Genomic DNA, 13915 nt, shown 5'->3' with positions numbered 1-13915 from the left:
TTGATTGACAGCTCAGTACTTTTGATTGACAGCTCAGTATTTGTGATTGACAGCATTGTATTTTTGATTGACATCTCTGTATGATTGATTGACAGGAGACCCTTGACATGCTGTCAGAGCTGTACTCCCTGCTGAGGGAAGAGGACATGTGGGCTGGACTCTGGCAGAAGAGATGCAAGTAAGTGTGCACTAGCCGTGGTCTCCATGTCGAAATATTAAATTGCTTCACTGTGCAATAGCTCAATCAGGTAGAGTAGCATGAGTGAGTTCAAACCCCGGCCGGGTCATACCAAAGACTTTTAAAACGGTACATCCTGCTTTCTCTGCTTAACACTCAGCATCTATGAGAAAGAGTATGGGAAGGTCAAACACACAACACCACCAGCCCCCTGCAGTAGTGCTTGCACAACTGTGTGGTCCAAGGGCTACAGAAATCGAGATGGGCACCGCCCCTATGCTCTGCACAGAGTGGAACGGGACCTTTTTTACTATGCTAAGTTTTGTCAGTAGACTTGTACTTTCCTGATATTCCTTTTTGCCTGTTGTTCCAGGTTCCCTGAGACTGCCACTGCCATCGCTTATGAACAACAGGGGTTCTTTGAGCAGGCTCAGACCACATATGAAGGGGTAAGTAACACTGCTTTGTGAATTGTAGAGTGGCTCAAGTTTTTCTTTGGATTTGTATATGGGTTGAGATTTGTGTGTACATAAAAACATAAAAACAAAGTTGTACAAGTTTTGTATGTCTTGATCGCAGCCTGTTTTCACTGGTTCTTTTTGGGGAGTTTGCCTTTATTTGTTTATTTATTCAGAATTTGCCTGGCTTATTGTGACTAACAAGAGTTATTGTCCATTCATTTCAATCATTATTATAAATGCCAGTATTTCTAAGTGCCTGACATTTGTATGTTTCAGGCGATGACAAAGGCCAGACAGGACCACAACAGCAGCTCAGCTGCACCAAACATCATCCCTGAGTACAGACTGTGGGAGGACCATTGGATCAGGTAACCCTCAACCTGTAACCCTTAACCTTTAAACCTTAACCTCTAACCTACAAACTCTAACTCTAACCCTCTAATCCTGATGACCCAACATCATCGCTGAGTACAGACTGTGGGAGGACCATTGGATCAAGTCAGGCTTAACCCTAAACCTATAACCCTTGACCTCTGACCTGTAACCTCTAACCCTGACCTGACATCATCCCTCAGTACAGATAGTGGAAGGTCACATAAGCATTTGTAGTGCATGTTCATGCATGTATGTGAAAGGAAAGGGTAAAAATGACTTTTTGTCATTTTGTATTCACTGTACCTTAGCCTATGGAACACGGGTCCTTGAAGATTTCTCTGTCCCTCCTCAGGTGTTCTAAGGAGCTGAACCAGTGGGACCTCCTGATGGAGTATGGCTCCTCCAAGGCCCACCCGAACCCTCACCTTGTGCTGGAGTCAGCCTGGAGGGTGCCTAACTGGGCCTCCATGAAGGATGCTCTGGTGCAGGTCAGTACTCTTAGTTACTTTTACCTTCACAGAAGGAATACATAATTGTTTTTAATCTGTTTCAGTCTTCTTTTTCTCCAAACAAATAAGGTCAATGACCTGGACCAGATGTCAGTCACCATGGTAACTAGTGCTGTAGCAGACTCCCTGTGGTCTTGGATTACATTATGTAGCAAGTGGTAGAACAAGTTGGAGGGGCTGGTCACCATATATATGAGCAGTAGTTTGTTAGGCTAGAGCATGTAAAGGTAGACATTATGCATATCTGCTTTGCAAATGTTACCTTTCTAGTTTAACATACAAGTTCTTAGTCTCATGAAACTGTGCTACTGGAAAGGGCCACAGTCCATGGGACAAGACATTAAACTTTGGTCTGCTGTTCATTGTGCTTGTCAAAAAATGAGAATTTCAGTGACTCTTACATACTGTATATTAAAGTCTGCCTTCTCTGTCACAACCAGTGGAAGATTAGCTCAATTGTTCATTGAGTTCATTTGACCAAACTGGTTTGAGATTTTCCAACTGTATTGTTATTGTCACCCCTTGGGGCTCCTGACACACAGTTGTTGGCACTGCTACATGTACAGGTGGAACAGAGCTGCCCCAAGGAGATGGCATGGAAAGTCAACATGTACCGCGGCTACATCGCTATCTGTCATCCTGAGGAACATCACCTAAACCTGGTAAGAATCTCTAGCCTTGTAGATTTTAAGTGTAGATTTAGTAGTATCCAGTCTTTGATGATACTGCTGTGGGGGTCCCTGAACAAGGGCTGGGCAGCAGTACTAGTGGCTATAGTTTGTTGACAGAATGCGTTTGAGAAAGACTTTTGGTTGACAATAGAAATCCTTCAGTGCAGCCTTTTGTTCTCAGAGTGCATTTGAAGACTTTAGAGTTTTGTGCAGATATTTAAAAAAAACATGTATGGTGATAACTCATAAGTTTGTGTTTTTTTTTTCAGATTGAGCGTTTGGTGGAAATGTCGAGCAGTCAGTCTATCAAGGAGTGGAGAAGACTTCCTCTCATTGTGGCCAACATTCATGTTCCACTGTTACAGGTAAGGGTTGGGTGGGTTGCTCAGCTGTGTGTGTGATTGTGTGTGTGTATGTGTGTGTATGTATGTGTGTGTGTGATTGTGTGTGTGTGTGATTGTGTGTGTGTGTGTGTGTGTGTATGTGTGTGTGTGTGTGTGTGATTGTGTGTGTGTGTGTGATTGTGTGTGTGATTGTGTGTGTGTGTGTGTGTTTGTGTGTGTGTGCCTATGTGTGTGTGTGTGTGTGATTGTGTGTGTGTGTGTGTGTGTATGTGTGCCTATGTGTGTGTGTGTGTATGTGTGTGTGTGTGTGTGTGTGTGTGTGTGTGTGTGTGTGTGTGTTAGCTGGGTGTGTGATGATGTGGGTTACTATAACGTGGGTGTTTCTCCCCCTGACTAGGCTGCCCAGCAGGTTATTGAGCTGCAAGAAGCCTCCCAGATCCACACTGGTCTGCAGCCGGCAAACATCGGCAGAAACTCCTCCCTACACGACATGAAGGCCATCGTCAAGACTTGGAGGTGAGCAACAACTCAAATCTCTGCTGTCACAAGTAGACATAGCTAATCCTATTTAATATATTGGTTGTCTGATTGTAACACTCTCAAGTTTCTGTGCTGAAATCCCTTCTGTTGCAAGTAAACTTAACTTGGAGAATATTATTGAAAATCCTAGACTTTCATTATTATAAAATCTTGACATTGATATCCATGGAGACTTTCTGTGCTCAAATCTCTGCTGTTAAAAGTAGACAGAAGGCTACTCGTACTAAATTAATCGGTTGTAAAAAAATATGCTCACCTGGAAAAACATACTGATAAAGCCTGAGGATCAGATTTATGCCTGGGTTGACTCAGTTTTCATCTTTTTAGTATGCTAATGAACTCAGCTGTAGTTAAGTATTGACATTGATATTCCTAGGGCTTGTGAATTATAAACTCCTCTCTGCTCCTGCAGAAACCGTCTGCCCCTGATCGCAGACGACCTGTCCCACTGGAGCGACATCTTCATGTGGAGACATCACCACTACAACGCCATCGTCTCCGCTTACGAGGGGCACGTGCAGCATGACCCGGTAGGTTACCATGGAAAATTGTCTGTTACCATGGTAACGTCTGATACCATAGAACCATCTGTTACCATAGAAACATGTTACCATGGATTTGAAACAGATTTATACCACTATTTACTGTAATGACATTGTATCTGCTTATGAGAGGCTATGTTCAGCACTACCTAGTTAAATCTCCATGGAAACATGTCTGTTGCCATGGAAACATGTTACCATGGAAACATCTGTTACCATAGCAACATGTTACCATAGCAACATGTTACCATAGCAACATGTTACCATAGAAACATGTTACCAGAGCAACATGTTGCCATAGTAGCATGTTACCATAGCAACTTGTTACCATAGCAACATGTTACCAGAACAACATGTTACCATAGCAACATGTTACCATAGCAACATGTTACCATAGCAACATGTTACCATAGCAACATGTTACCATAGAAATATGTTTCCATATAACCATCATGTCTGTTGCCATGGAAACATGTCAGGAAGGAAACATGTTACCAGATAGAAATATGTTACCACAAAAGAAAACCACAATACAGTACGTATATTAGCCCGAGGGCTAATTGCAGGTACAAACTACATGTAGGAAAAAGGAAATACATGTACAATGGTATGAGAGACTAACATTATACAACATTTTTCTGCTCTTACAGCAAAGCTCGAACCACTCGATGCTGGGGGTGCACGCGTCGGCACATTCCATTATCCACTACAGGGGTGTCCCTAACATGTCTGTAATGTTTGTCCCTACAGCAAAGCTCAAACCACTCGATGCTGGGGGTGCACGCCTCGGCACATTCCATTATCCACTACGGGAAGATCGCCCGTAAGCATGGCCTGATCGGGACCTGCCTGGACTCTCTCAGCAGGTGGGTGATCTGTCTGTTTGTGTTAGATTCAGTAAGACAAGTGTTACTTCTCGTGTGAGGTAACATGCACTTCCTTCAGAGTCTGCCAGAGGGCACTGCAGCAATGACAGTACAGTGGCCAAGTTTTTGTTCCTCAGACTATAGGCTTTGCCTAAACTTTTCCGCGTATGTAAAAATCTTGAGCTCTTTTATGTTGTCAAGATATCTGTATATTCCAAACTCTTTAGGTACTTAGAAGTTATACTACATATACAGGTTCTGTCATTTGGTTGCTGGATACCTGATTGATCCTTTTTTGCCTAGTTACCGGACTGTTTTACGTTCTGCTGTTGCCTGATTTCCTGACTATTCTGTGTTCTTTGCCAGGATACCTATATGTTCTGTTGTTGCCTAGTTATCCGAATGTTCTTTGTTCTGTTATTACCTACATTGTAGTTAACTGACTGTTCTGTTATTGCCTAGTTAACTGACTGTTCTATGTTCTTTCGTTGCTAGGATACACACCATCCCCAGCGTTCCCATCGTCGACTGTTTCCAGAAGATCCGCCAGCAGGTCAAGTGTTACCTGCAGATGTCAGGGGTCATGGGTCGCAACGAGTGCATGCAGGTAGGTCACATGTCAAGGGTCAGGGGTTGTTGCTTGACTGAATGAGTACCAACAACAAGAAGTGTGTGTGTGTGTGTGTGTGTGTGTGTGTGTGTGTGTGTGTGTGTGTGTGTGTGTGTGTGTGTGTGTGTGTGTAGTGTGTGCTAGTGTGTGTGTGTGTGTGTGTGTGTGTGTGTGTGTGTGTGTGTGTGTGTGTGTGTGTGTATGTGTGTGTATGAGTATGTGTGTGAGTATGCATACATACATGTATGTTAGCAGTCATTGTTGGATGCCATGTACCGTTGTACAACATGGGTGCTGTCCCAAGTGCTGAAATTGGTGAGTTTCTGTACACACCAAATACAACGGATAGACCGCAAACTATCTGTAACTTTCCGCAAACTCAGTTACTGAACATAAATTAAATGCTTGCTGTAGTAGTTGAACAGTGTTGAGTGTATGTGTGTGTGCTTGCATACAGACATATATGTTAGCATTCCGGTAATCGGTTAGCTTAGTGAGTCCTGTTGCTGAATTGTTCATGTTCGCTACAGGAGAAAACCATGTTTAAGCCCAGCTTAATTGCTTGGTATCTAATCGTGGCCCTGCCTGGGGTTTAAGTGTATGGAGGTAAAAGCCTTGCGGTGTGCCTGCGCATACATGCATGTGGGATGTGCGTTAAGTGGTGGTGACACCTGAAAGTTGCCTATTTTTGTCAGAATTTCATGAAAAAGGTGTCAAATGATTCGTAACATATAACCTCTTCTTTCCTGGCAGCATTAAACCATAGTTTACTGTTGCTTATAATAAATCAGAGGAAACCTCAACTTCTTTACCAACTTCCAAATCATCATTCAAACCATGTGTAGCCCTTTGCCAAGACCCCGTTACCCAAAATATGGATCAGAGTTCTGCTTAACTATATCAAAGGAAAGTCCCACGGAAGAGCAACAGTGCTTCCTCTCATAGGTGTTTTTAGGATTCAATTTAGTGAAAGAAAACAGGAAATTCTACCATTTTTTCCTTATAAAAAATCAGAGTAACGCTCAACTGCTTTACCAACTTTCAAATCATCATTCAAACCATGAGTGGCCCTTTGCCAAGAATATGGATCAGAGTTCCGCTTAAGTACATCAAAGGAAAGTCCCACGGAAGAGCGGTTACAGAAGACAGGAGTTAAACACTGTAATTACATGAATGATGCACTAACATGTCTCTCCTGGCCTAACCTATTACTAACACTGCTGAATGCACATCTCACAGGCATGTATGCACACCCTATTGGGCACTTACAACTGCACAAAAACACAGGAACATGACATGAAGGAACACTTTAAAATAAATCAGCAAAGTATTCTCCAATTTGATTTTTAGAAGTTAGATGGTATTATCCCAAATGGATTTTTGTGGATAGAAAATCAAAGTAAGTGTACGCTTTTCCTTTTGAAAATTAGGTGGTTTACATGTTGAGAAAATTTGTGTTGAATTATTTCGTAGTCAGACAGGCTTATCTTCACTTACATCTGGCTTAACATGTCTCACAAGGAGATTTGGTCATTATCTTTGTTTTTCATCCATCATGGTATTATGACAATGATTTTTATGATGATCAATGTCATTAGTTAAATCAATCTCTTAACAAAAGTCCCAGGAGAAAAAGTTGGAGGAATCCTATAGAATATGAGGAGAATGGAATATGTGAAGATTCTGTGGAATTTTAGGCACATCAGATGGCCTCATATATCTGTACTGCTATGTACATTCATTCATTCATTTGTATGTACTGCGCTTATTGTGGATGTTACCTGAAATCTGGTCTGACTCTTCAAAGAATTTTTACCTGGATGTCTTAATATTATTAATAACCTTCATTGACATATACTGTACTTGTCAGTACATGTACTAAATTAAAGATACACAAGTTAGCTGGATAAGTTGCAGTTATCTTGCATTGAAATCTTGCATTGAAGAGGAAAAATTTCTCAGGAACCTTGAAAGTTCATTGACACAGACTTAAGACATGAAGTTAAGATGTACAATGTACAGATGGTGATGTCTAATGCAGACAAACTTCTTGCCAGATGTCTTGGCATTGTCTTAGACTCTCAAGGGCCCTTTAGGTAGACATAGAGTCGGGAAGGATTCTGTCAAGAGGGACCTGTGAGATTTTGTTAACCTTAAGCCTGCCAAGGTAGTTGTTTGGTAGCAGATTTGTATTTGTTATGGGGTTAGGCAGCAGGGAGAAGGTTAACTTTCTCAAGGTTGTAACAGTTAATGTTGGTGATGTGGATAGCTCGTTTAGAGTAATGAATAATTGTTATCTAAATTGGAAAAATTGCACCACAGGAAGTTATAAGTGCTTTCTGCAGCACAAAAGTCTAAACATAAAAAGTTCCCACACTGAACTCAATAGTCCGTCATGCTATGCAAAAACAAGATAGCCTTGTTGATCATTACAAATGCAGGAAGTCCAATATTATCGTGCCCAACATAAGAAGATAATAGTCACATGTACATGCAAGGGTCCTATATCATACAATCGTCTATAAAAACCTTCCTTCAAGCCTTGCAAACAAAAGTTCCCATACTGAGAGAAGATACCATAGCCTATAGTTGACAAATAGTGCAGAAAGTCCAATGTTATAATAATGCCCAACATAAAAAGATAACACAGTCACATGTAAGGGTCCAATATCTTTGTTACAGTCATCTATAAAAACCTTCCCTTCATCACTTACTTCAAGTCTAGCAAACAAAAAGTTCCCATACCGAACTCAATTATAGTAATGTATGCTTTAGAAAAGGAAGATACCATAAAGTATACTTGGTCAACTATAGGAAGTCCAATGCTATCATACCCTTCATAACACAGATAACACTGTCACATGTAAGGGTCCAATATCTTTGCTGCAATCATCTATAAAAACCTTCCCTTCAAGTCTTGCTAACAAAAGTTCCCATATTGAACTCTGTAGTATTTCATGAGCTACAAAAAAGAAGATACGATAGCCTATGGTCAACCAAAATACAGGATGTCCAATGCTATCGTGCCCAAGATAACAGTCACATGTAAGGGTCTAGTATCTTTGTTACAATCATCCATAAAAATCCTCCCTGGTCCCAATACCCCATGATTGACAGCTTGTGTCACTCTTTGTGGCATCAGACAAGATCGCTACAGGGCCATGTCAAAGGTTATCACGACGGCCCTTGGTGAGGTCAGAGGTCGCCCATTAGACAGCGACCGCGCTCCCGATAGACCTGGGATTAACGGACACAACGATATCGATGTGCAAATTCTGGAGTGAGTGCAGATTCCAATAACAAAACCCAACCTCCATATTTGGTAAGACTCCTTGTTGTGTTGGACTTAGCCAGGCATTCAAGCTGGTATTGATGTACAAATCCCAGAAAAGGATTCCAGATTCCAGTAACAAACCCAGCTTCCATATTTGGTAATCCTGATGCAGCAGCAGATATAGAGTTTCTTATCCCGGAAGATGGGAGCAAATTCCGGGAAGAGATCCGGCTTTTGTACCGGTGAGCTGCAGATTTGCCTGGTATGGATTTTCAAATCCTGGAAAAGAAACTCAAATTCCAAGATAAATACCCGGAACCTTGGATAGTAAGTCGGAAAAAGGAGCTGGAATGGTGTCTAAATCCTGGAAAAGAAGCACAAATTCCGAGATAAATACCTGAATCCCTGATAGTAAGTATGGAAAAGCAGCTGGAATGGGGTCTAAATCCTGGAAAGAACAGAAAACTGTCCCGCATTTGTGTTTGGAATCATTCGGATTGACCTTCAAATCTAGGAACAGAAGTGCAGATTTCCGGCAAACTTTGCTTCTATATCATTGATCTGAAAGCATCAATCTTATGTCTCTTCCAGGGGTTCACACAAAAAAAGCTAGGGTCGGCAGTTTTTTCTAGGGTCGGTCGGGAAACAGGAAACACAACTGTTACAATTAACTGTACTTACACAACATTTCATCACTCAGGTGTCTGATCATGGAGCTAGCTAGAAAAGGTCCATCAGCTCAAAAAAAGCCTAGGGTCGGCAGTTTTTTTCTAGGGCCGGTCGGAAAACAGGAAACACAACATTTTTTTCCTAGACCTGATGGCCTCTGATGACACTGAGCACACACGAGTCCTCCCAGGGTACACACAGATATGATAACACATCACACACACTAAATCTTTAACGCGTTATCGACACAGCCAAGCCCGCCGGGAACCGAACCCACGACCTCACAACCAATCGTCGTAACTCACAATTCAATCACGGCCAGATCGCGGTGCATCTTTTCTCGACTGGGTGGTTTCATGGGATTTCTGTGCCTGATAGTTCTTAACCCTTGCTGGGTCAAGCCCAAAGATACTGATATCATTATTACAAGAGGACATGTTCTATGCATGACATCGTCAACTATGATTCCTGAATTTCAACTAGTACAAATGTAGATATATACTTAACAGACCAACATCATTACGAAGATAATAACAGGACATGTACTATACAATGTCATAATGTTTTGTATGTTCCCAAACTTTCCACTAGGCATATATCATTGCAGCTATGAAATGATAGATGCACTATACATGACGTTTCCTATGTCCCCTGACTTTCAACTAGATACAGATATCATATAGCTACAATGACAATATGATATGTATTTTATACCCATGTATGACATTTGCATTTTTCCTTTTAATAAGTACTTGTGGGACCTGTGGCATTTCTCTGAATCTAGTCTATGAAAGTGTATAAAGTGACTTTTTAGATGTTTGAAAAGTAGGTTGAAATGATGGAATGGTTTAGAAATAACTTATTTCAATGATAGACGGGTGATGTATCATGTCTGAGTAGGTTCAAGATGTTAGAATTGCCTGTGAAGAAGTTCTCTAAAGTGACCTTAAGCATTTGAAGAGTTAGTAGGAATTTGTAAAGAAATGATGGAATGGGTTGAAAATAAGTCTTGAACAAATGACTGAATTGGGACCAGTGCCATTTCTACAAGTCTAGTCTGCGAAGAAAAGTATGTGGAATGACTTTAAATGTTGGGAAAGTTAGACATTTGTAAAGAAATGATGGAAGGGGTTTAAAATGACTTTCTTCCATGCCAGAATGGGTAATGAATCATGTTGGACTAGGTTCAAGTCTGTCCATGTCTGAATTGTCTGTGAAGAAGGTCTCTAAAATGAAGATTATGCATACATTTTTTGCCTGGCTTCTGTCAACCTTCTATAATATAGCAAATATGTTTAAAATAAAAGAGGACACAAACAACTCCTTAAGGCCTGAAGCTTTGTCTGCCTCATTTTCCAACTTTCCAGAGGACCATCTTGCAGGCTGAACATCAAACTTGTAACTAGATGGACCCATCAGTTACTGTAGGTAATACATACATAGCCTAACTTCCTGTCAACCTACCACAGGAAATAGCTTTGCTTCCTCCTTGTAAGACAAACTGTTATTCCTTAAAGACACTGAGGCACCTGAAGCACTATGATAAAGGTACAAGATGGCGGCGGCAGACAGACCTCCAGGCACGATGATCGTCTTGTCTTCTTGTCTTGTAAGTCTGTGTCTCAGGCAAGTTAAGAAGTCTTATAATTCAACCCTGTTCCTCGGGGTAAATTCCCTGCCACTACATGGAAGGTTGACAGAAGTCAGGCTATGTACATGATTGTATGCATTATCTTCAATCAGAAGAGTTTGTCTAGTTACAAGTTTCAGTAATGTACAGCCTAGAAAATGGGACTCTAGAAAGTAAGAAAATATTAAGGTTGACAGAGCTTCAGGTTTTGGGAATCTTGTATGTCCCTATTTATTTTGAAAATAAGGTATACAGAGCCTTGGGCATTCCATCTTACATGAACCATGTTATCAGAAAGTAGAATCATCAGATTCTGATGGGTTCCTCTAGTTACAAGTTCTATAATGTACAGTCTTCAGAAGGGTAGTTGCGAAAGTTGGAAAATATGGCAGACAGAGCTTGAGGCCTTTATGAGTCTTTCATGTGTCTTCTTCAGTAGACACCCTGGCAGCCCAGTTGCCTCCCTAAGTTCTGGCCACAGGGTTTGTGCATCATACATCACAGCTGTCCAACCTGTAAGGGATACATTTGTCTTGCTGGGTTCATGTCCAATGTTTGTTGTAGTGATGTTGGAAGGATGTTTTTTTTTTAGATATTTTGCATTCGAAGATTGGGACAGGGGCAAGGAGTCTGGCTTGTCTTGTCTTGTCTTGTCTTAAGGGACAGAGAAAAGAAAGTTGTCTCCCAAAGCAGTGGCCACAGGGTCTGGTTAACATCATAGATCACAGCTGTCCAACCTGCAAGGGATACATTTGTCTTGCTGGGTTCATGTCCAATGTATGTTCTAGTGATGTTGGCAGATTTTTTTTAGATATTTTACATGTGAAGATTGGTACAGGGACTTACCCTCATGATTTTATCCCTTTTCTATTGTTGAATAAAACATTCCTTCACACAAGATTCAGACCTTGACCAATGTTTTAACCAATGTTCTCTGCAAATGTTTTGCCAAAGCTCAGACAGGAAACCCAAAAGTCATTCCTCCTTATAATTTGACCCTCATTTCTATTGAATGCTGTTGAAGAATTTCTGTAAATATTTTGCCACAGGGCAGACACATAACCCAAAACTCTTTTTAATATCCAGGGACTTATCCTTAATTGACACCATTTTCTGTTGAATAAAACATTCCTTATCAATTTCTACTGAGAACATTTGGACCATGACCAGTATTTAAGCCAATGTTCTTTGTAAATGTTTAGCGGAAGGGTGACCAAAGGCATAACTGATACAATTAGTCAAATTGAATGCATGTTCTTATGTAACGTATTCCCCTGTAGGTAGGAGGAATATATTATCTCTACCCCATTAATTCACCACTTACAACCCTGGAGGGACTGTCGGAGGATCCACTCCGTAAAGGTCAGGTCAAAGGGCACGGCTACATCCCCAAAGGTCGTGTCAAAGGTCAGCGCAGCAATCTTGGCAGGTTGCCATGAGGCATGGTGTGTCACAGTGGGGCTGTTTTTCACTCTGTCTCTGATGGGTGCCATGTAAACAACTTATTTATAGATCATGTCTCTGTGTCCTGTATACAGTGCACAATGTCTGTTCAGGGATCAAAATGCATTTTTGGGAATACATGTACTACTAGGTGCACTGGTGCACCACAACTAAAACATTGGGTGCACAAAAAAGTTTTTGGGTGCACCATGTAAAATAATTTAAATTTAGAAAAATGTCAGCAAAAACTGATTATATTTCATTTCTAAAGAACAGCACTACAACAGTGATTCCTGACATTTACTAAATATACTGTAAATGCATTTTTATTCGTCAGGGATTTAACTTCGCTGTTTTCGCGAAGAGCCTTGCTTCGTGAAGTCATGTCCCTCGCGAACTGTTTACCGTATCGCTACACTCCCGTCTTCCAGGTTTCCATGTAACGTTACGTTTACGTTACTACTACCCATAGAGCCAAGTATAACTATATATCCGTATTGTCTCAGCAGAAATAGACACAAATAAAAGTAGACCTGTCCAGTTCTTCAAGAAATAGAATATTTCTGCGCTATTGCTGAGTATCAGAATTATTTATACTGATAAAAATTATTTTATGAGACACCGAATCCAGTGTCAGGCCATGTCAACTGCGTATAAGAAATCTTAGCGTGCACGTCGCGGGGCCGCTTGCGACAGGAATACGGCTAAAATGCAGGCACATCCACAAATATTTTGATCAAAAACATAATTGCTGGGATCTGAAATGTTACTGGGTTCTCCTTAGCGGGAGTTGTATTTTGTTTTGGTTGGTAAAACGGAGGGTAAAAATGCTAAAAATTTAGCGTGGGTACGACGAACCCACGCCGAGGCACGCCGAGGTCCGTATACTTCCGGTTTGCAAAATCACGCCGAAAACACCAAAAATCCCCATAGAAATATACATTTTCCCGAAAGATTCTTGGAACTATGCATTCCTTCACTAGAAGATCGATGTGTAGTTGTGGAAAAAGCGTTGTAGCGCTTATATTAAAACAAAGAAAATTTGTTTACATCGCGTCGGCCCGCTTGTATGTTACCGCGGCGAGCTGCTCCGACTGACGCACAACCAATCAGAGACGCGAAATGCGGACACGTGACGCGAGATTTGCATACCGTCAAAATTTATGCAGCTAGCTGAGAAAGCCAGGAGCGGGGCATGAAACTAATTTTTGTGTCAAATCAGCGCCGTATTTCAAGAGATAAATGCCGGGAAACAAGATTTTCCTGCTTTTGAAAATGTATTTTACGAGTTCATCTTTGAATATCCGAGTAAAAATCTAACCGTTCGATGCCTGGTCCTTCGGTACGATACAGATCCCGTGTGATTCTCAGCACGAGCCATCAGTTCGGTATGAATTTTTAACTGCAACCAAATCACTGTTACTCTGTACTAAGTAGCGTTTTGTTAAAAGATTCCATAGACGGCGATTTTGTGTGACAAAAGAAAAATATTGGGACTTTATTATTATCAAATATGGGGGATTTCCGGGGCCGGGTAAACCCATGAAAGGGGGGGGGGCGGAAGTCGGCATTCCCTTTTGTATTTGGTTCTGCTGTATAGCGAACTAAAATCCCTCGCGAACTCTCTATTTGCTCCGCTGCGCGAAATTTAGTCCTCGCGAACATAAATGCATTTACAGTATGCGTTACATTATCTATCATTGTCATTTCTGTGAATTCCTTAAAAACATCTACTGTTAGTTTGTGTAACATTACGTAGTGCTACAATCTGCGTAAAAAAAGTGGGCTTCATTACGTGTTATT

General features: G+C 41.1%; 1 protein-coding gene across 1 annotated transcript in view; it reads left to right on the top strand.

Moving 5' to 3' along the window:
• Positions 1–13915, top strand: part of LOC109488290 (transformation/transcription domain-associated protein-like) — a 99798-nt gene that overhangs the window by 52962 nt on the left and 32921 nt on the right. Inside the window, exons 74-83 of the mRNA XM_019792483.1 lie at positions 96–178; positions 552–627; positions 916–1007; positions 1367–1502; positions 2090–2185; positions 2464–2559; positions 2936–3054; positions 3491–3608; positions 4371–4486; positions 4982–5093. Of these exons, the coding sequence (XP_019648042.1) occupies positions 96–178; positions 552–627; positions 916–1007; positions 1367–1502; positions 2090–2185; positions 2464–2559; positions 2936–3054; positions 3491–3608; positions 4371–4486; positions 4982–5093 (1044 nt within the window). The remainder of the gene's footprint in view (positions 1–95; positions 179–551; positions 628–915; positions 1008–1366; positions 1503–2089; positions 2186–2463; positions 2560–2935; positions 3055–3490; positions 3609–4370; positions 4487–4981; positions 5094–13915) is intronic.

Source organism: Branchiostoma belcheri, unplaced genomic scaffold (genome assembly GCF_001625305.1).
Source record: "Branchiostoma belcheri isolate BF01 breed outbred unplaced genomic scaffold, Haploidv18h27 scaffold93, whole genome shotgun sequence".
NCBI lineage: Eukaryota > Metazoa > Chordata > Leptocardii > Amphioxiformes > Branchiostomatidae > Branchiostoma > Branchiostoma belcheri.
This window is presented reverse-complemented; position numbering and strand designations above follow the sequence as displayed.